General features: G+C 48.1%; 1 protein-coding gene across 1 annotated transcript; it reads right to left on the reverse strand.

The window, feature by feature from the left end:
* Positions 1 to 1,278: 1,278 nt before the first annotated feature.
* Positions 1,279 to 23,200, reverse strand: LOC142316914 (uncharacterized). Its single transcript, XM_075352690.1, has 11 exons — positions 23,096 to 23,200; positions 14,595 to 14,720; positions 12,391 to 12,573; positions 12,191 to 12,314; positions 6,174 to 6,271; positions 6,020 to 6,092; positions 5,205 to 5,917; positions 5,048 to 5,120; positions 4,873 to 4,943; positions 4,646 to 4,757; positions 1,279 to 2,247 (listed from the first exon to the last, which is right to left on the reverse strand). The coding sequence occupies exons 2-11, from the start codon at positions 14,664 to 14,666 to the stop codon at positions 1,349 to 1,351; spliced, it is 2,418 nt and encodes an 805-aa protein (XP_075208805.1). The 5' UTR covers positions 14,667 to 14,720; positions 23,096 to 23,200; the 3' UTR covers positions 1,279 to 1,348.
* Positions 23,201 to 23,421: the final 221 nt, after the last annotated feature.

Raw genomic sequence — 23,421 nt, forward strand, 5'->3', positions numbered from 1 at the left:
ATCACATCCCCTCCCCTTAATCATTTGTTTCATGTAACTCCAAGTATGAAGGCGAGTAGTCTCCCGCCAGTCTGCAGGACTGTGCATCAGAGAGGCCCTCTGAAGAGAGGAACAATTGAGGCACAACCCCCCACCAGATGCAGAACAATGAATCCTACTGCAGGCCTGATCACATTAGAGTCCAACTTTTTTAACACACTGTTACAACCCCTTCCCCCTTCCAATTGTGTACAGACAAGTGACCTTAAACTGACAAGCAAGCATATCTCTAATAAACACACAACGAGATCAACGTTATCAGCGTTCCGTGCTACAAAAAGTCCAATAGTATTCAGTTTGTGACTGGCTCCACACACTTTTCCATACATACACAGAAGATCTGGGATCAGTTCTCCAAGATATTTACAACAATCTCTTGCTGAGCTCCTCCATAAGCTGTGTACAAGTGACAAGAAGTGATGGAGGAGACAGGCGGTCACTGAATACTGAGGATAGAGGCGACAAATGGTCATCAGATACTGATGATGAAAGCGACGGATAGTCATCGGACACGGAGGATGGAAGCGACGGGCGGTCACCGATTTTGGAGTGTGGACGCAACGAGTGGGCACCGAATACTGAGGTGACGAGCAGTCACAAAATACGGAGGATGGAGGAGACGAGCGGTCACCGAATAGTGAGGATGAGGCAAGAGATCGGCACCGAATACTGAGGATAGAGGCGACAGGCTGTCAGCGAACTCCGAGGATGGAGGCGATTGGTGGCACCGAATACTGAGGATGGAGGAGACGGGCAGTCACCAAATACTGACGGATAGATTTCATCTTTGATCCTTTACAATTTGCTAATTTTTAAAGCATTCTTAATTTGCAGCATTTTTTCCACACCTGACTGAAACTTTATTGTAGCAATATATGATAAAAATAAAACGTTTACATGTGGTGCCTCTATTTTTCCAATATGTCACTCTACATTTCTTCTACAGTGTAGATAGGTTTTTAATGCTGTAAGAAGATTAAGTTTGGTTGTGAACATTCACCCTCGCAGCTTTGACAGAGACGTCGGCTGTTCTTTTCTACCATATATCCACAATAATTTTGCTCCATGGATTCTGGTCACTGCTGACCTAAGGTAAATGTAATATGGGTGCTTTTTAGTTCTAAGCTAATGCCACACAAAAAATAAACACTCTCATTCCACTCTTTGAATATTCTGATGTAGTAAAAAATCTTTGGTTTTTTTTGCTCTAATAGTATTTCCCACACTCCAAACAAGAATATTGTTTCCTCTCCAAGTGAAATTTTTTAAAAACTTTAATTTCCTGATAACACATTTCACATATATAAAATCAAAATGGTTTCTCTAATGTGTGACTTCTTTCATGTTTAACATGACCCGATTTATCTGTAAAACATTTCCCACATATTGAACACGAGTACGGCTTCTCTCCTGTGTGAATTCTTTGATGTTTAATAAGATCCGATTTATTTGTAAAACATTTTCCACATTCTGAACATGTATACGGCTTCTCTCCTGTATGAATCCTATAATGTTTAACAAGATTTGATTTTTTTGAGAAACACCTCCCACATTCTGAACAAGAATACGGCTTCTCTCCAGTGTGAATTCTTTCGTGCGTAACAAGACTTGATCTATCTGTAAAGCACTTTCCACACTCGGAACATGAATATGGTTTCTCCCCCGTGTGGATTCTGTCGTGTCTAATCAGATGTGATTTATTAATAAAACGTTTCCCGCACATTAAACATGAATACGGCTTCTCTCCGGTGTGAATTTTCTCATGTGCGACGAGATGTGATTTATTTATAAAGCATTTACGACATTCTGCACATGAATACGGCTTCTCTCCTGTGGGAATTCTATCATGTTGATCAGGTCCGGAATAATAATTAAAGGATTCACCAACATCTGAATAGGAGTTTGGCTTCTCCTCTGTGTGAACTCCTCTTTGCGTGCAATGATTGAAGCTCTTTGGAAACAGTTTTCGACATTTACCAAATTGAAACTGTTTACCCTCTTTTTGTCCGGCAACCGTAACGATCTGTGATTGGTCTGGAGACGTTTCTTCATAATTAAGTGGATTATATGATTGATGTGAACTGTGACGTTCTGGGTGTAGATTAAGGTCATTACGGTTTTCTCCTGTGGAGTGTTGGATAATATGTTCTGCTTTGTAATTTGGTGATAACATGATGTTTTTTTCCTTACTGTTCTTGCTTGGATTTGCTGTAAAATTAACAAAAAAATGCAAATTGTGACTTTTTTTTAATAAAAAAACAAAACAAAACACAGTGTAGACAAATTTATAACTTTTCAATTACACTGGAAACAAAACTGCAGTTCTATTGTCAAAGCTGAAAGTGGATCCTAAGAGATAGCTAAGTAGAAGTGATAAAAAAAGCCCAAATCTGCAGACTGTTAAAGCTTTGCGTAGCTAGAAACATATATACAGTTTTTGATATAGAGGTAGAAGAGGAGCAGAAGATTTTCTGCTGAAAGGTCCCTGTGTCCTGCACAGAGGAAGGAGATTCTGCTCCCCGCTCTGTAATGCTCCCTCAAAAGCAGCAGCATGGAAGCCATCATATAGAGGTAGTGAGCGGTGCACCTGTGAAATAGGGGCAGCAGATAAAACATTTGTTTGCAGGCAGCAGCAGTGGGGTCGGTCTCACTCCGATTCGGGTGACAATTTGGGCCTCAGCCTCATCAATTGATTCCATTTCAGCCGTTCATTCAGGCCTCTTTCACACGTCCATGCAAAACACACACGTTTTGCACGGTCTGTGGTGTAGATGCGTATGTGTGTGCGTGTGTCCAGCGTGCGCTGCCCCTGTGCTATCCATGTAACATCTCGATAACACACTGACGGCATGACCTTCTATACTTACCTGCCCAAGGCGGTGCTGTCTCCGGTGGTGCTGCTGCTGCTTCCTAGTTCTCGGTGCAGTGAATATACAATGAGCAAAATGAGCGTGGGTCGGAAGCAAGTGACAGAAGTGCTGAAGACGGCAGCACTGGATACAGGTGAGTATAGAAATTAATTTTATTTCACAGACACGTGTTTGCTCCAGTATGTGTCACGCTGATGTCACATGGAGCACATCCGCGTGTGGTCCGTATGACATCTGGGCTGTCGGAGAAAAAAAGGACACTTCACCATGTGGAGCACACGGACATGCGTATGCTCCACACGTCCTTATCAAAACATGCAGTGTGCGCATACCCGTTGATTTTTAATGGGTCTACATGTGTCCGTGCCTTCGGTATGTGTGAAAATGGACGTGTGATGGAGGCTTCAAAGGATATTATGTGGTCAATTTTTAGCAGCTCATTAACTTGATCACAGCGCTGCCTCTCCATTGCTGCCCGTTTTTTTGTTAACAGGTTGCAGTGCCGACATCAATTTTCAGCTACATTGTTTTTGGGAACTGCATTTACTGAAAAATGGTTATAGTTTTTCCCTTTTTTTAAGCCGATCACCGTTTGGGATAATCTGGTATCGTAAAAGTTCTGACTTTGACAAACATTGTTAGAACAATGTGTTTCTTTTGTGGATTTTTTTTCTCATTTAAAGCATGGGAACAGGGGACATTTTTTCTGTTATAACTTTTCTACATTCTTAGTTTTGCTAGGGCGCTTGTAATCTCCTGATTGCTGGTACAAGACTTTGGCATTTTGGTTTTTTTAATTCAAGTAATATCTCATTAAAGTGTTGCCATTGGCCGTCTTTAGGCCACAGCTGTCATCATAACAGCCCAACATCCCATCATCGGAGGTGGTGGAAGTTATGGAGCTTGGCCTGAAGGACCCTAGCTAAGATTTCCCGTGAATATACTTTCTTCTCACCGAGGAACCTGGCGATTAATGAGTAATAATGATCGAGCATGGTCGCCCCTGCTGAATACTCGATTGGGATGCTCGAGTACACTCGATGCTCAGCCGAGTATCGCGGGTGCTCGGATGTGTTGTTTGTGAATGATCCAATGCAAGGAGCGGCTCCCGTCAGTAAATGATAGGGACCGCACCCCAATGAGGGTCACACGTAGTCACTGAATGGCTTTCACTATGGGTAAAAAAAAAAAGTGTTCGGATGCCGTGTTTGAAAAAGGACAATCAAAAAACACCCTCCCTCCCCTGGAAATGCGCTGTTTATGGCTGTATGTGGACTGACCTATAGCATTATACTCGTTACTCGAGCCCGTCAGAGCATCCACCCTGCTCGACTCGAGGAAAGAGAATTCCAGCATTTTAGTGCACACTCATCACCACTAATGAGTTGTCATCCAGCGATAACATGCTAAAATTAGACAACCCCTGAAATCACTTTCGAAATTCATCATGATACAGGAAAAATATATCTTTGTACCGTGTTAGCCAGTAGAGATAAAAATTTGTTTAGAACTGAAGTCCTCAGTGGTTGATACCTTTTAATGGCTAACTGAAAAGATAGTAATAATTGCAAACTTTCGAGACTACTCAGGTCTCTTCATCAGGCTCAGAGCCTGAAGAAGAGACGTGCGTAGTCTGAAGCTGCTATTATTACCATCTTTTCAGTTAGCCATTAAAAAGTATCAACCGCTGAGGACTTCAGTTCTTTTAAACAAATTTTAAATTCATCATCACATACCTGTGCTACTGATGACCTGAATTCCCTCTTCCACTTGTCTAATACAGGGAGGATCGCTCCTTATTATCTTGTCTTCTTCAAACTCCACTTTAATAATAGTCAGATCTTCCCCCTGATGTAGCATGTGTAACACGTCAGACAGATGCAAAAACCGAACATCAACACAAGTGAAAGCTGCAAATCTACAACTGCTCTATAGATTTGGTACAGAGCGCAGCTTCACCTACCTGATGACTATCCTCTGGACAGTCCTGGGGATATAGAGGACGGGGACATATCTCTGGGGGGGTTCTTTCATCTGTACAAGACACATAAATAGATTGTTTGCATGTGATGATCAGATGATGATTGCATCTAGATGACCCTTAAACCAGATTTTAATTGACAACCAATGAGTCTCACACGGCTGATCATCTTCCGACGACTCCTTTTCTTCATCAATAACCTCATCCTTAATAACCAGCAGATCTTCACCCTAAACAAAAAAGACAACAATGTAACATGGCCTTTGTGCCATCTCTTTATGGTCGTATTTCGGTGAGAGCTCAGCACCATCTACCTGATGATTCTCTGGGACGTTGTGATGCTCGTCTGGACGCTCCTGGGGATACAGAGGACGGGGGCATCTCTCTGGTGGGTCCTGGGGATACAGAGGACGGGGACTTCTCTCTGGTGGGTCCTGGGGATACAGAGGACGGGGACTTCTCTCTGGTGGGTCCTGGGGATACAGAGGACGGGGACATCCTTCTGGTGGGTCCTGGGGATACAGAGGACGGGGACATCTCTCTGGTGGGTTCTGGGGATACAGAGGACGGGGACATCTCTCTGGTGGGTTCTGGGGATACAGAGGACGGGGACATCCTTCTGGTGGGTCCTGGGGATACAGAGGACGGGGACATCCTTCTGGTGGGTCCTGGGGATACAGAGGACGGGGACATCTCTCTGGTGGGTTCTGGGGATACAGAGGACGGGGACATCTCTCTGGTGGGTTCTGGGGATACAGAGGACGGGGACATCTCTCTGGTGGGTTCTGGGGACGCAGAGGACGGGGACATCTCTGTGGGGGGTCCTGGGGATACAGAGGACGGGGACATCTCTCTGGTGGGTTCTGGGGATACAGAGGACGGGGACATCTCTCTGGTGGGTTCTGGGGATACAGAGGACGGGGACATCTCTCTGGTGGGTTCTCTGGATACAGAGGACGGGGACATCTCTCTGGTGGGTTCTCTGGATACAGAGGACGGGGACATCTCTCTGGTGGGCTCCGGTCATCTGTAGGAGACACACAGAACAGATTGGTTGCATGCGATGATCAGATGATGATTGAATCTAGATGAGGCTCTGTTACAACCAGTGCTGGTCTCCTCTCCTTACACGGCTGATCGTCCTCCATCTCCTCCTCTTGATCATCAATAACCTCAACCTTAATATCCATCAGATCTTCACCCTAAACAGAGAAGATAATAGCATAACATGGCCTTTGGTTCTATCTATGGTCATATTTCAGTGAGAGCTCAGCCCCATCTACCTGATGATTCTCTGGGACATTATCATTTTCCGCTGGATGATCCTGGGGACACAGAGGACGGGGACATTTCTTTGCTGGGTTCCTCCTCCTGGATCCAGCTATGGGAGACACAACTATACAGTGACAGGATCAATGATCTGCTGGAGATTTGTCTTGCATCAGACTCTTCTCTCATCACCTCCTGTTCCAGGGTTATTAAACTTCAATTTTAATGATTACCCCCACTTTCCTATCATCAAGATGTAATCACACTGGCTGATAATCGTGAATGAGTTTTCCTAATGACTGTCAATCACCCAACAAATGGGCAAAACACTCACAGATTGCTTAAAAATCATTGTTGTCATCGGCACATTATCCTTGGTCAGCAGCACATGTGCTGCCGAGAAGATAAGATTTTATGTGCACAGGAAAATCATGTAACAATCATTTTCATTCATCACAGTCACAGTCTTAATAGGCTATTAAACTGTCAAGGGAGAAATTTAGTTGAAGATAGCTGATGGTATCTTCATTCAGGGTATCCAAAGTCCGGTGCCGAATTAGCTATATATCAGCGCAGATGAATCAGACAATGATCAGACAAGATGTGTTTCCTGTATGAGCCAATGTCATAGACTGGGCTCGTGTATTGAAAGAGACTCAATTATACAGAACGCAACATTGACCTTGAAACAACAGGGAGTAGGGAGTATTCCACTCCCCAGTTTTTCCCAGTATGCTGTAAAATACATCTGTTCATTATACATTCTTTCTGTGTGAAACTACTGATAAGACTTTTACTAATCATCATGAAGACTTTCACTGTTTCACATTCTGGCTTCATTATCTTTGGTTAACCCTTTCTTGAATATATAGTTTAGAATCATATTATGGGTCTGTGCGATTACTATATAGACACACAGATAATTATGCAACTACATCTACATTTTGATTATTTACACACACAGATATTCTTATTACATTTAAACAAACAATTTACAGCTTAGGCTACCTTCACAAAACTACCGACTGACCTACATGTAGCCTATTCACATTCATTTAAAGCCAATGGTTGCACAGTGTGAATGCACCCTTATACTGTGGCCCACTGAGGCATGGGCTCCACAAGACTTCTGATGGTGTCTTGCGATATCTGGCATCAAGATGTTGGCAGTAGATCCTTTACGTCTGGGCATTGCTCGGAGCACCTTCCATGGATCGGACGTCTCAGCTCCTGTCACAAATACTCGATCGACTGAGATCTGGGGAACTTCTCATCACCCCGATCACTTTGTCGTGTTCGTTGGACCATTCCTGACCGACCATTATCTTAGTTAAAGAGGCACTGCCATTAGACAATATTGTACTTGGTCTGAAATTAATCAAGCTCGTCCTGTCTATTCCCCTCTGACATCTACATTGGGATAGCGCGGGGACATCGGCAGACACGCTCACATCTGTGTGACGTTACCTTCATTCTGCTAGTTAGCAAAGTACAAATCACCTAATAACAGAAGATCTACTTGAGACCCCTGCAAAAATTCCAAATTGTGAGATGAAGATTTCCCACGTCTCTGCCGAGCGCTCCGTCCTCTGTGGCTGGGTCCCGCTGCCATTCTCATACAGCAACCCAACACGCTCCTCCAGTTAGTTGGCATTCATAGATTCTGTTGACTTCATCCCTGTTTACTGCACTTTTCTACTGTAAACCCAGGTCTTCTACATTTCTGGGTGAACTGTGCAATATTGTTGTGCCAGTTCTGCAAATCCAGCTCTGTCATCATGATGGATGACCCAACATTACTATAATCGCTGGATCAACTCTTCCTTTGGATCTCGTGTGCAAATCAGGTCAACACCTCGTGTGTCACTGCTGGGTGTTTCCAGCTGTCTTGGATTGCCGTTGGTTTGACTCCGAGTTACCAGTTCCTATGGTCCCAGCTCCCCTGTTCCACTTTCTGTCTGTGTTGCCTAACTGGTGAACATCGGGACCAAGGGCTTGGACTATCTAGAAGTAGAAACCCACCTCACAGCTGGAAAACAAGAGGTCATGGGTTCCAGAAGAGATGTAGCTTTCACCAGGGTTCATCTACATCTTGCGCTCTGACCTCACAATTACCGCACGCTGTTTCAATGTGGTTTCTATGCAAAACAAACAAAATCACCGTCCATGGCGTCTTCACTTTCCGCTGAATTTTTCTTTTTCCCGAAGTTCAATCCCCCGATAATACAATTTCATAAATGTATTAAACATGAATCAATGTTCCATGGAAGCAAATAATGGTGCTATGAGCGTTGACCACATGATAGATCATCATAATCCGCACATTTTAAGGACAGCTCAGATTCGTCACTTTCTCAAAGTGTATTCACAGATTGCAAACATTTTTGCAAAAACTGTCCCATTTATCTGAATGTACTTTGTAAAATCCAAAACCAACTCCATTCTGATATATGGAATGAATTTCAGTAGCTGAAATGTCTAAAATAAATCTGCAACAAGTCAATAAACCCAACCAAAGAAGCACAGCCAGGGTAATGGCCTCACGTTCTGATTTGTTCTTTTGGACTTGCTTTATGTTAATCCAGCAAAATGGAAGCCCAGTCCTAACCTGTCCCTCCATGCAGCTCCACTGTGGTTCAGTGACTATTGCGATCTCCCCCTTTTGCGCAGACTATGCACCACAATATCATGAGACCAAACTGGTGCTGAAGATACATTGGAAGAGACCACACCTGTGACCAGACAAAGCAAGGTAACTGGGCCTGAGTGGGGCTGCGCGACAAGACAGGGGGATTCTAGTTGTGTTTTTTACCTACATTTATTATGCTCTGTGATCTGGAGAGAAATTAGGGCATAATAATTCACAATCACTTTGCATCAAATAAGTTTTGATCTCCTGAATTCGAAGTGTCGCAGATTTACTCATCCATATCGCTTCACTTCTGCTTCCATGATGGTAAGAAAGATGTGGGCTGTGAGAACGAAACAGAACGGAACGCTGATAACGTTGATCTCATTGTGGTTTTTTTTCCTTACAGATGTGTTTGCTTGTCAGTTTAAGTTCACTTGTCTGTACACAATTGGAAGGGGGAAGGGGTTGCAACAGTGTGATAGTAGTTGGCCTCCTTGGACTCTCATATAATCAGACCCACAGTAGGATTCGTTGTCCTGTACCTGGTGGGGGGCTTGTTCATCTATTGTTCAAAAAGAATTCACCGAAAAGGACATAAATTCAAAGAAAATTTTAAAAAAAAAACCAATTCACCAGAAAAAAGCCACCAGCCAAGTCAGGTCAAGATGGCAAATGCAGTTGCAGGATGCAGCCCCCCCCCCATGATAAAGGTGGGGGTAACACAGGTGAAGAATACCGATGAGAAAGCCACTCTCAGCCTTCCAGCTCTCGGAGGGGGTGGCTGCTGGTAATAAACATGCACCCTAATGATGTTTTGGTTGCGAACTTATACCTCACATTTATTATCATTTTACTGTATATCATTTTCGTTGCACATTTTTCTGCAGGATGCGGCCGGGCCCCCTGGCTGTCTGTCCTGTGGGGTGCACTTATATAGTGCTGGGCAGCCGCCTGATCTAATAGAAGGGTGTGATCAATAGGCTGTGACCGGACACTGTGCATTGCACATACACCGTGTGCAGAATTATTAGGCAAGTTGTATTTTAGAGCATTTTTTTTTAATATTGATCAACAACTATGTTCTCAATCAACCCAAAAGACTCATAAATATCAAAGCTTAATATTTTTGGAAGTTGGAGGGTTTTTTTTTTAGATTTGGCTATATTAGGGAGGATCTGTTTGTGCAGGTAACTATTACTGTGCAGAATTATTAGGCAACTTAATATAAAAACCAAATCTATTCCCATCTCACTTGTTTATTTTCATCAGGTAACCAATATAACTGCAGAAAATATAGAAATAAACATTTCTGACATGCAAATACAAAAAAATCCCCAAAAAAAGAGTGCCATCCATAGATTCTGTCATTGCTTGATCTGTTTACGCTCAACATTGCGTGCAGCAGCCACCACAGCCTCCAGACACCACAGCCTCCAGACACCACAGCCTCCAGCCACTGTTTCCAGAGGTGGACTGTTTTCCCTCCCTGTAGATCTCACATTTTATGAGGGACCACAGGTTCTCTATGGGGTTCAGATCAGGTGAACAAGGCGGCCATGTCATTATTTTGTCATCTTTTAGCCCTTTACTGGCCAGCCACGCTGTGGAGTAGTTGGATGCATGTGATGGAGCATTGTCCTGCATGAAAATCATGTTTTTCTTGAACGATAGCGACTTCTTCCTGTACCACTGCTCGAAGAAGTTGTCTTCCAGAAACTGGCAGTAGGTCCGGGAGTTGAGCTTCCTCCATCCTCAACCTGAAAATGTCCCACAAGTTGATCTTTGATACCAGCCCATACCAGTGCCCACCTCCACCTTGCTGGCGTCTGAGTCGGAGTGGAGCTCTCTGCCCTTTACTGATCCAGCCTCTGCCCATCCATCTGCCCATCAAGAGTCACTCTCATTTCATCAGTCCATAAAACCTGTGAAGAATCAGTCTTCAGATATTTCTTGGCCCAGTCTTGAGGTTTTATCTTCTATTTCTTGGTCAGAGGTGGTGGTTTTTCGGCCTTCCTTACCTTGGCCTGTCCCTGAGTACGGCACACCTTGTGCTTTTTGATACTCCAGTAACGTTGCATCTCTGAAATATGGCCAAACTGGTGGCAAATGGCATCTTGGCAGCGTCACGCTTGATTTTCTTCAATTCATGGGCAGTTATTTTGTGCCTTTTTTGCCCAGCATGCTTCTTGCGACCCTGTTGGCTATTTGCCATGAAATGCTTGATTGTTCAGTGATCACGCTTCAAAAGTATGGCAATTGCAAGACTGCTGCATCCCTCTGCAAGACATCTCACAATATGGACTTTTCAGAGCCCGTCACATCTCTCTTCTGACCCATTTTGCCAAAGGAAAGGAAGTTGCCTAATAATTAAGCCCCCCTTATATAGGCCATTGATGTCATTACACCGCACCCTCATTACAGAGAGGCACATCACCGGAGTTACTTCATTGGTAGTTGGCTCTCAGCCTATACAGCTTGGAGTAGGACGACATGTATAACAAGTATCATGTGGTCAAAATACTCATCTGCCTAATAATTCTGCACACAGTATCTGTGTGACTGGTGCCCTATGTGAAACCTCATTAGGGTGCATGTTTCTTACCAGCCACAAACCCCTCCATGAGCTGGAAGGCTGAGAGTAGCTGTTTCATTGGTTTTCTGCACCTGTGTTACCCCCACCTTTATCATGGGGGCCGGTTGCTTCCTGCGAGTGCAGTTGCCATCTTGACCTGAGTTGGCTGGTGGCTTTTTCTGGTGAGTTTTTTTTATTCTTCATCTATTGTTCCCTTCTGCAGGGCCCCTACCATGATGCACAACCCTGCAGATTGGCTGGAGACTGCCCTCCTCTCTATGTGTAAGGGGGTGAGATGTGATCACTCCTCAGGGGGCTGATCTAAAAAGAGGTAGAAAAGCAAGGAGACACTTTCATCAGGAATTGGCACTGTGATGTGGAGGGGAGAGGATCCATTGCCACAGCCAGGTCTCGGTGCCCATGGATATAGAGTTTGGAGCTAGATACACGTGCTACGGTCATGATATTCATCGTCTGGAGGAGCATAAGGACTATGGTTGCTGTAAGACGATGTACGGAAAAAATAAAACTAGTTGCATTGTTAACCTGCCTATTTGATTAATAAAACCCAGAATTTCAGGTCTTCACACCGGGTACACACTTAGGCAATCAAAGCTGATTTACATCTTGGAGGTCTAGGTCTGGGGAATAATTTGATTTCCTTAGTTTTTGGCCTGGGTGTCTACAGCTGCCCAGCAGTTCTCTTTGAGAAGGGGGCTCCGGAGACAAGAAAATGAAGTAATAAAGGGGGAAGCTGCACCCAACACATTCCCAATCACATTAGAGGGGTCATATATGGTACATGTAATTGCTGTGTCTCCTCTTACCTTGTGATGTCGGGGGCCGGTCGTTCTCCATCATGACGTCCTCGTACAGATCCTTGTGTCCTTCCAGATACTCCCACTCCTCCAAGGAGAAATAGACAGTGACGTCCTGACACCTTACAGGAACCTGACAACACACAATGATACAGTTATTACCCAGAATCCTCCAGTGCCGGTCCCGTATAATGTCCCAACATTCCCACCTCTCCGGTCAGCAGCTCCATCATCTTGTTGGTGAGTTCTAGGATCTTCATGTGGCTCTTCTCATGAATCAGTGAGTGAGGGGGAGGGGCTTTGATGGAGCTCCACCTCCTGCTCCGCCCTCCTGACTCATGGCTGTCGGGAGTCCCACAGTCACCTGATGTGTTCTTCACTATTGCGTAATCCTGTGTATGGAGAGAGACGTCACAGAGACCTTTCTAGAGGATTATAATCTGCCTCCTTCCACCTACACTCCCCTCCTCAATGCATAAACTAGGCCTGGAAAGTGATCATTACCATTATCGATGGCTGTATGTCTACTTTCTATGGATAGGAAACCCCTGCAGAGGTTTCCATAGCGGCTCCTTCTTTTTATATATGTCGGGTTCCCGTCCTTGTGGGCAGATCCTCACTCTCTGGTGTGAACATGGGTCAAAGGGAAATAATAAAAGCCCTCATACACATTGGTCGGCCAAGCCTGCTGATATCGTGTGCCCATCTTGTGTGTATCGGAGCCTCTTGACTCTCCCCGACACATGATGTTAGGAGAGAGAAGGACACGGCCTACTGAATTTCAGCGGCCTATCCTTTTGTTTTCCTGGACATAAACAGGGAGGAGGCGACATCTGACATCATTTCTCAGAGAGAATACATGAGCACTGAGCGTTCCCGAGTATGGGGAAGTCAGGAGAGAATTGGACAGACGGCAATCTATTGTGCGTGGTGCGTTCTCCACTTGGTGACCGGATATTCCAGATCCTTTTACATCGTCACTGACTAAACAACTCTTGTACATCAAATCCAAGCTGCCAGGCTTCAATAAAGGCCAATAGAGCCAGGAACCTGCCGACTTTCCGGCTGACGCTGATGTGGCGCCCCTGAGGCTTCAGTCGCCACAGAGGTACTGCACCTCAGCCAGAGATGTGGTGCCCCATCCTGGGTATGGAGGAGGTCAATACCGGTTCACACAGAAGCGCAGCACACTCACTTAGCAACACATCACCGACCTGGTAAGGGCATGATTATACCCGAACCAGACCGGGGGTGGAGTCAGCTGAGCGGGAACAGAGGTGACGTGTGGAGAAAGAAAGGAAGGGAGTCTAGTCGGGGGAGTGGAGGAGAAAAGTCCCGAGGTCTGGAGCTGGTACGGCTCGGCCGGGCATAGATAGAGGGGTCCTAGCGGCCACGGGAATTACTACACTAGCCCATGGACTTGTTCTACATATAATCAACGAGTGGAGGGACACGGTTGTAATTCGGGGACTGGTCTCCAGGCTAGAGTAGATTAAACCCACGGGCTCCCTAGTGAAACCAGTGGCTGAGGTGTCTCTAAGCACCGAAGCTACCACCGCACACGAATCTACTGGAAAGTGACCCAACAAGGACCCACAGGGATAGAGCTTCACACCGCCCAACAGGGTTCATGAACACCGGACAGGTTCAGTGAGCGAGGGTGCAAAGCAGGAGGACGAAGCCAGCACAGAAGTCCACTAGGGGAAGAGCTCATTAAAGAAAGGTGCACCGTATTCGACCTCCGAAGTGCCACGGATTGGCTGGGACCCAATCACGGTTAATCCCGGCACTCCAAGGGTAGTCCACGGCTTGTGTGTAACTGGCTACAGTGAGTAAACATCTATTGACTGCAGCCCTGTGTTGCTCCCTTATTCGCCTGCGTCCACCATTATAGACTACTACCACCCCCGTCCATCCTGGGGCCCAGCTCTACCTGTGGAGAGCTGCACCATCCAAGCTGTGTCACCATCAGCCCCAGAGGTCCCTGTCTCGCAGCAGCGGCACCAAACTTGCCGCATACTACACGTGGCGTCATGACTAACTCCCATCATCGCGTACATCTTTATTAAACGACCCCGCCGGGGTCATGGAGCTGGGCCTGGCCACCGTGGCGCCCCAGCAGCAGAACCGCTGGGGCCCCAAGACCCGGTGGGTGCGTCACTGACGTACTTTGTAAGGTTGGATTTACACTCAACGATCTGCGGTGTTAAACGACCACCGATCGGCTCCACGTCTGACGATCAGGGATCACTCGATGGCCTGATGGGCGCAAGGCGTCCATGACTGACTCTTTACTAGGAATGTCATTATATCGGACTCCGGATTGCTCCAATTTCTTCCTATATCATATTTTACATTTTCTATATCTGACTTCTTAAATAATAAAGAAATGTAGAAAAAAAGAAGCGTTCACCTCTCCGGTCAGCAGGCAGAGGATCTCCATGGTGAGGCTCAATAACACTGCAGCCACTTCATTCTCATCCATCGCCAGCCGAGGACGCTCATTTAGAAGAAAGAAAGAGCTCGGAGGTTCCGGAACCTGGAGAAAGAAGGGGATTCTCAGCTCACATCGATGACGACCTGACGCAGACGGGTCCTGTATGACTGCGATGGATGAACGGCACGAGGAGCACGACAGGCGGCCGTGGGTGACAGAAGAGGATTGTGCGACAGAGGACACACAACCACGAGTGCGAGAAATCTCAGACGAGGAGTGAACTGCCCTTTGTGCTTAAAACTAATCCAAGTCTGATACAACATAAACCAAAGCACTTTATCAAAAATTACCTTTATCAGTTGCTATAGCAACAATTATTATGATAACTTGCATTATTAGAAAATACCTGACACCATTATATGGACATACGGCTACTATCGGTAACATTATTTCTCTACTTTATATGTCGCGGGCGGGGAGGACGCCGCCGCTGCTGCGCTCTCACTAACGCTCGGGTCCGGCGCTGCTGCGGCTGCTACTCGGTGGCTCGAGCGGTGGGCCGGATCCGGGGACTCGAGCGGCGCTCCTCACCCGTGAGTGAAAGGGGTGGTTGGTTTGGGGGAATTAGTCCGTGACGCCACACACGGGTCGCGGTGAAGATAGGCACCAGGGAGCAGCTGGGATGTTGTTTTCCCCCTCCGTGGGTAGGGGTCGGTGGTCCCGGGGCCCGGTGGTGTGACGGGGAGGCAGGGTCGGTGAGGTGCAGGGTTGCAGGGATAGCGCGGCGTGGTGTCGGATGGCACGGGTGTACTCACTCAGCAAGAAAGGTACAAAGTCCTCGGTAAACCAAACGGCTGGATGGACGGGTCCCGCAGCCGGCTGCAGTGTCTCTCCCCGGACAGGTGATGGCGGCTGTCTTTCCCTGCACCTTAATGTTTTCTTTCTGACTACTATGGATTCCCAACGGTAGTCCGCTCCCCGGTGTATAGGTACCGGAGGAGCCCGTTTGCCCGCAGACGCTGGCCCTTGGGTCTCTAGCCTTAGGCGGTAGCTGTATACCCTCACGGTGTGGTCTGTTGCCTTCAATCGGGACTTTTGCTGTTATGAAACCCCTGGGATTCCAGTCACATTCAAATCTGATTATTGTCGGCGGCTCCAAGCCTGGTCGGGGTCCGATGGCCTTGCCTGTGTGTGCTGGCTTCACTTCGCTCCCCGGTCGGTACCGGCGGGCTGTCGCCCGTCCCCGGTCCTACGGTTCCGCGTTGCTCCACCACTCCTGCAGACGACCACCACCGTTTGCCAACCTTGCTGTCAGTGCCTGGGACACAAACCCAGACACCCAAGTGCTCACTCCTCTCACTTCAAACTCCAAACTATCTCTTACACTTTTCCCGCCTCCAGGCCTGTGAACTCCTCGGTGGGTGGGGCCAACCGCTTAGCTCCGCCCCACCGGCTGTGGACATCAGACACTGGAGGGAGGCAACAAGGGTTTTGTGTTTGGCTGGTGTCCCTGTCTATTGGGGGTGGGGGGTGTTTGTATGTTATCTGTGATGACCTGGCTAGTCCAGGGCGCCACATATATAGAGGTGTTATGAATGTACGGCAGCCGAACGATCACCTGATCGCCTGGCTATTGTGAACGATCACCTGATCGCCTGGCTATTGTGAACGATCACCTGATCGCCCGGCTATTGTGTATGATCACCTGATCGCCCGGCTATTGTGTATGATCACCTGATCGCCCGGCTATTGTGTATGATCAGCTGATCGCCCGGCTATTGTGAACGATCACCTGATCGCCCGGCTATTGTGTATGATCAGCTGATCGCCCGGCTATTGTGTATGATCACCTGATCGCCCGGCTATTGTGTATGATCACCTGATCGCCCGGCTATTGTGTATGATCAGCTGATCGCCCGGCTATTGTGAACGATCACCTGATCGCCCGGCTATTGTGTATGATCAGCTGATCGCCCGGCTATTGTGTATGATCAGCTGATCGCCCGGCTATTGTGAATGATCAGCTGATCGCCCGGCTATTGTGAATGATCAGCTGATCGCCCGGCTATTGTGTATGATCAGCTGATCGCCCGGCTATTGTGTATGATCAGCTGATCGCCCGGCTATTGTGAATGATCAGCTGATCGCCCGGCTATTGTGAATGATCACCTGATCGCCCGGCTATTGTGTATGATCACCTGATCGCCCGGCTATTGTGTATGATCAGCTGATCGCCCGGCTATTGTGTATGATCAGCTGATCGCCCGGCTATTGTGAATGATCAGCTGATCGCCCGGCTATTGTGAATGATCACCTGATCGCCCGGCTATTGTGTATGATCACCTGATCGCCCGGCTATTGTGAATGATCAGCTGATCGCCCGGCTATTGTGAATGATCACCTGATCGCCCGGCTATTGTGTATGATCAGCTGATCGCCCGGCTATTGTGTATGATCAGCTGATCGCCCGGCTATTGTGTATGATCAGCTGATCGCCCGGCTATTGTGTATGATCAGCTGATCGCCCGGCTATTGTGTATGATCAGCTGATCGCCCGGCTATTGTGAATGATCAGCTGATCGCCCGGCTATTGTGTAAGATCGGCTGATCGCCCGGCTATTGTGAACGATCAGCTGATCGCCCGGCTATTGTGAATGATCAGCTGATCGCCCGGCTATTGTGAATGATCACCTGATCGCCCGGCTATTGTGTATGATCAGCTGATCGCCCGGCTATTGTGTATGATCAGCTGATCGCCCGGCTATTGTGAATGATCAGCTGATCGCCCGGCTATTGTGTATGATCAGCTGATCGGCCGGCTATTGTGAATGATCAGCTGATCGGCCGGCTATTGTGTATGATCAGCTGATCGGCCGGCTATTGTGTATGATCAGCTGATCGCCCGGCTATTGTGAACGATCAGCTGATCGCCCGGCTATTGTGAACGATCAGCTGATCGCCCGGCTATTGTGTATGATCAGCTGATCGCCCGCCTATTGTGTATGATCAGCTGATCGCCCGGCTATTGTGAATGATCAGCTGATCGCCCGGCTATTGTGAATGATCAGCTGATCGCCCGGCTATTGTGAATGATCAGCTGATCGCCCGGCTATTGTGAATGAGCAGCTGATCGCCCGGCTATTGTGTATGAGCAGCTGATCGCCCGGCTATTGTGAATGATCAGCTGATCGCCCGGCTATTGTGAATGATCACCTGATCGCCCGGCTATTGTGAATGATCAGCTGATCGCCCGGCTATTGTGTATAATCAGCTGATCGCCCGGCTATTGTGAATGATCAGCTGATCGCCCGGCTATTGTGAATGATCAGCTGATCGCCCGGCTATTGTGAATGAGCAGCTGATCGCCCGGCTATTGTGAATGATCAGCTGAACGCCCGGCTATTGTGAATGATCAGCTGATCGCCCGGCTATTGTGAATGAGCAGCTGATCGCCCGGCTATTGTGTATGATCAGCTGATCGCCCGGCTATTGTGAATGAGCAGCTGATCGCCCGGCTATTGTGTATGAGCAGCTGATCGCCCGGCTATTGTGAATGATCAGCTGATCGCCCGGCTATTGTGTATGATCAGCTGATCGCCCGGCTATTGTGAATGATCAGCTGATCGCCCGGCTATTGTGAATGATCGGCTGATCGCCCGGCTATTGTGAATGATCAGCTGATCTCCCGGCTATTGTGTATGAGCAGCTGATCACCCGGCTATTGTGTATGATCAGCTGATCGCCCGCCTATTGTGTATGAGCAGCTGATCGCCCGGCTATTGTGTATGATCAGCTGATCGCCCGCCTATTGTGTATGATCAGCTGATCGCCCGGATATTGTGTATGATCAGCTGATCGCCCGGATATTGTGTATGATCAGCTGATCGCCCGGCTATTGTGTATGATCAGCTGATCGCTTGGCTATTGTGTATGATCAGCTGATCGCCCGGATATTGTGTATGATCAGCTGATCGCCCGGCTATTGTGAATGATCAGCTGATCGCCCGGCTATTGTGTATGATCAGCTGATCGCCCGGATATTGTGTATGATCAGCTGATCGCCCGGCTATTGTGTATGATCAGCTGATCGCCCGGATATTGTGTATGATCAGCTGATCGCCCGGATATTGTGTATGATCAGCTGATCGCCCGGCTATTGTGTATGATCAGCTGATCGCTTGGCTATTGTGTATGATCAGCTGATCGCCCGGATATTGTGTATGATCAGCTGATCGCCCGGCTATTGTGTATGATCAGCTGATCGCCCGGCTATTGTGTATGATCAGCTGATCGCCCGGCTATTGTGTATGATCAGCTGATCGCCCGGCTATTGTGAATGAGCAGCTGATCGCCCGGCTATTGTGAATGATCAGCTGATCGCCCGGCTATTGTGAATGAGCAGCTGATCGCCCGGCTATTGTGAATGATCAGCTGAACGCCCGGCTATTGTGAATGATCAGCTGATCGCCCGCCTATTGTGAATGAGCAGCTGATCGCCCGGCTATTGTGTATGATCAGCTGATCGCCCGGCTATTGTGAATGAGCAGCTGATCGCCCGGCTATTGTGTATGAGCAGCTGATCGCCCGGCTATTGTGAATGATCAGCTGATCGCCCGGCTATTGTGTATGATCAGCTGATCGCCCGGCTATTGTGAATGATCAGCTGATCGCCCGGCTATTGTGAATGATCGGCTGATCGCCCGGCTATTGTGAATGATCAGCTGATCTCCCGGCTATTGTGTATGAGCAGCTGATCACCCGGCTATTGTGTATGATCAGCTGATCGCCCGCCTATTGTGTATGAGCAGCTGATCGCCCGGCTATTGTGTATGATCAGCTGATCGCCCGCCTATTGTGTATGATCAGCTGATCGCCCGGATATTGTGTATGATCAGCTGATCCCCCGGATATTGTGTATGATCAGCTGATCGCCCGGCTATTGTGTATGATCAGCTGATCGCTTGGCTATTGTGTATGATCAGCTGATCGCCCGGATATTGTGTATGATCAGCTGATCGCCCGGCTATTGTGAATGATCAGCTGATCGCCCGGCTATTGTGTATGATCAGCTGATCGCCCGGATATTGTGTATGATCAGCTGATCGCCCGGCTATTGTGTATGATCAGCTGATCGCCCGGATATTGTGTATGATCAGCTGATCGCCCGGATATTGTGTATGATCAGCTGATCGCCCGGCTATTGTGTATGATCAGCTGATCGCTTGGCTATTGTGTATGATCAGCTGATCGCCCGGATATTGTGTATGATCAGCTGATCGCCCGGCTATTGTGTATGATCAGCTGATCGCCCGGCTATTGTGTATGATCAGCTGATCGCCCGGCTATTGTGTATGATCAGCTGATCGCCCGGCTATTGTGAATGAGCAGCTGATCGCCCGGCTATTGTGTATGATCACCTGATCGCCCGGCTATTGTGTATGATCAGCTGATCGCCCGGCTATTGTGTATGATCAGCTGATCGCCCGGCTATTGTGTATGAGCAGCTGATCGCCCGGCTATTGTGAATGAGCAGCTGATCGCCCGGCTATTGTGTATGATCACCTGATCGCCCGGCTATTGTGTATGATCAGCTGATCGCCCGGCTATTGTGTATGATCAGCTGATCGCCCGGCTATTGTGTATGATCAGCTGATCGCCCGGCTATTGTGTATGATCAGCTGATCGCCCGGCTATTGTGTATGATCAGCTGATCGCCCGGCTATTGTGTATGATCAGCTGATCGGCCGGCTATTGTGTATGATCAGCTGATCGCCCGGCTATTGTGAATGATCAGCTGATCGCCCGGCTATTGTGAATGATCAGCTGATCGCCCGGCTATTGTGTATGATCAGCTGATCGCCCGGCTATTGTGAATGATCAGCTGATCGCCCGGCTATTGTGAATGATCAGCTGATCGCCCGGCTATTGTGTATGATCAGCTGATCGCCCGGCTATTGTGAATGATCAGCTGATCGCCCGGCTATTGTGAATGATCAGCTGATCGCCCGGCTATTGTGAATGATCAGCTGATCGCCCGGCTATTGTGAATGATCAGCTGATCGCCCGGCTATTGTGTATGATCAGCTGATCGCCCGGCTATTGTGTATGATCAGCTGATCGCCCGGCTATTGTGAATGATCAGCTGATCGCCCGGCTATTGTGTATGATCAGCTGATCGCCCGGCTATTGTGAATGATCAGCTGATCGCCCGGCTATTGTGTATGATCAGCTGATCTCCCGGCTATTGTGTATGAGCAGCTGATCGCCCGGCTATTGTGAATGATCAGCTGATCTCCCGGCTATTGTGTATGAGCAGCTGATCGCCCGGCTATTGTGTATGATCAGCTGATCGCCCGGCTATTGTGAATGATCAGCTGATCGCCCGGCTATTGTGAATGATCAGCTGATCGCCCGGCTATTGTGAATGAGCAGCTGATCGCCCGGCTATTGTGTATGATCACCTGATCGCCCGGCTATTGTGTATGATCAGCTGATCGCCCGGCTATTGTGAATGATCAGCTGATCGCCCGGCTATTGTGAATGATCAGCTGATCGCCCGGCTATTCTGAATGATCAGCTGATCGCCCGGCTATAGTGAATGATCAGCTGATCGTCCGGCTATTGTGAATGATCAGCTGATCGCCCGGCTATTGTGTATGATCAGCTGATCGCCCGGCTATTGTGTATGATCAGCTGATCGCCCGGCTATTGTGTATGATCAGCTGATCGCCCGGCTATTGTGTATGATCAGCTGATCGCCCGGCTATTGTGAATGATCAGCTGATCGCCCGGCTATTGTGAATGATCAGCTGATCGCCCGGCTATTGTGAATGATCAGCTGATCGCCCGGCTATTGTGAAGGATCAGCTGATCGCCCGGCTATTGTGAAGGATCAGCTGATCGCCCGGCTATTGTGAATGATCAGCTGATCGCCCTGCTATTGTGAATGATCAGCTGATCGCCCGGCTATTGTGTATGATCAGCTGATCGGCCGGCTATTGTGAATGATCAGCTGATCGCCCGGCTATTGTGAATGATCAGCTGATCGCCCGGCTATTGTGTATGATCAGCTGATCGGCCGGCTATTGTGAATGATCAGCTGATCGCCCGGCTATTGTGTATGATCAGCTGATCGCCCGGCTATAGTGAATGATCAGCTGATCGCCCGGCTATTGTGTATGATCAGCTGATCGCCCGGCTATAGTGAATGATCAGCTGATCGCCCGGCTATTGTGAATGATCAGCTGATCGCCCGGCTATTGTGAATGATCAGCTGATCGCCCGGCTATTGTGTATGATCAGCTGATCGGCCGGCTATTGTGTATGATCAGCTGATCGCCCGGCTATTGTGAATGATCAGCTGATCGCCCGGCTATTGTGTATGATCAGCTGATCGCCCGGCTATTGTGAATGATCAGCTGATCGCCTGGCTATTGTGAATGATCAGCTGATCGCTCGGCTATTGTGTATGATCAGCTGATCGCCCGGCTATTGTGTATGATCAGCTGATCGCCCGGCTATTGTGTATGATCAGCTGATCGCCCGGCTATTGTGTATGATCAGCTGATCGCCCGGCTATTGTGTATGATCAGCTGATCGCCCGGCTATTGTGTATGATCAGCTGATCGCCCGGCTATTGTGTATGAGCAGCTGATCGCCCGGCTATTGTGAATGATCAGCTGATCGCCCGGCTATTGTGAATGATCAGCTGATCGTCCGGCTATTGTGTATGAGCAGCTGATCGCCCGGCTATTGTGAATGATCAGCTGATCGCCCGGCTATTGTGAATGATCAGCCGATGGCCGGCTATTGTGTATGATCGGCTGATCGCCCGGCTATTGTGTATGAGCAGCTGATCGCCCGGCTATTGTGAATGATCAGCTGATCGCCCGGCTATTGTGAATGATCAGCCGATGGCCGGCTATTGTGTATGATCGGCTGATCGCCCGGCTATTGTGTATGAGCAGCTGATCGCCCGGCTATTGTGAATGATCAGCTGATCGCCCGGCTATTGTGAATGATCAGCTGATCGCCCGGCTATTGTGAATGATCAGCTGATCGCCCGGCTATTGTGTATGATCGGCTGATCGCCCGGCTATTGTGTATGATCAGCTGATCGCCCGGCTATTGTGTATGATCAGCTGATCGCCCGGCTATTGTGTATGATCAGCTGATCGCCCGGCTATTGTGTATGATCAGCTGATCGCCCGGCTATTGTGAATGATCAGCTGATCGCCCGGCTATTGTGAATGATCAGCCGATCGCCCGGCTATTGTGAATGATCAGCTGATCGCCCGGTGGTAAAACTGTAAAAAAACAAACAACATATCGTTTTTTTGCACCAACTGATTGTGACGGATGCAAAACAGCACAAGTGTGTACTCAGCCTTGTATATTCATTTATTTCAGTTACAGAAGTTTCGCCAGAGAAAAATGCAACAAAATTACTCCCAGAATAACCCCGCGTGTAATCTCACCTCATGGCCGTGTTCACACGAGACGTTTTGTGGCTTTTTCTGTTCACACTGTGCGGTGAGCGCAGGATCTGCTCTGCAGCCGGAGGACACAGTGCTGGTGAAGGACCTGTGATGATGTCACTGTCATGTGACCAGGTGAGGGGCGGGGTCAGCAGTAGAAAGCATAAATGGTGCCTGAAGGACCTGTGTTGTGGTCATGTGACACGAATGGGGGCGGAGCTTCTGTGCTCTGCAGAGAAGAAAGCCGAGAAGTGAGAGCCGGAGCCGGGGCATGCTGGGAGTTGCTCACTGCCATATATACAATGCAGGGTCTTTAACCCCTTCAC

Source organism: Anomaloglossus baeobatrachus, chromosome 6 (genome assembly GCF_048569485.1).
Source record: "Anomaloglossus baeobatrachus isolate aAnoBae1 chromosome 6, aAnoBae1.hap1, whole genome shotgun sequence".
Taxonomy (NCBI): Eukaryota; Metazoa; Chordata; class Amphibia; order Anura; family Aromobatidae; genus Anomaloglossus; species Anomaloglossus baeobatrachus.

Bases quoted from the DNA above. Each gene is read 5' to 3' on its own strand.
- LOC142316914 (XM_075352690.1), bottom strand. From the start codon at position 14,666: ATGGATGAGAATGAAGTGGCTGCAGTGTTATTGAGCCTCACCATGGAG. The intron at 4,944-5,047 runs GTGAGACTCATT...TGTCTTGTACAG, and splicing joins GTCGGAAGATGATCAGCCGT to ATGAAAGAACCCCCCCAGAG. The intron at 2,248-4,645 runs GTATGTGATGAT...TTAATTTTACAG, and splicing joins TCAGGTCATCAGTAGCACAG to CAAATCCAAGCAAGAACAGT.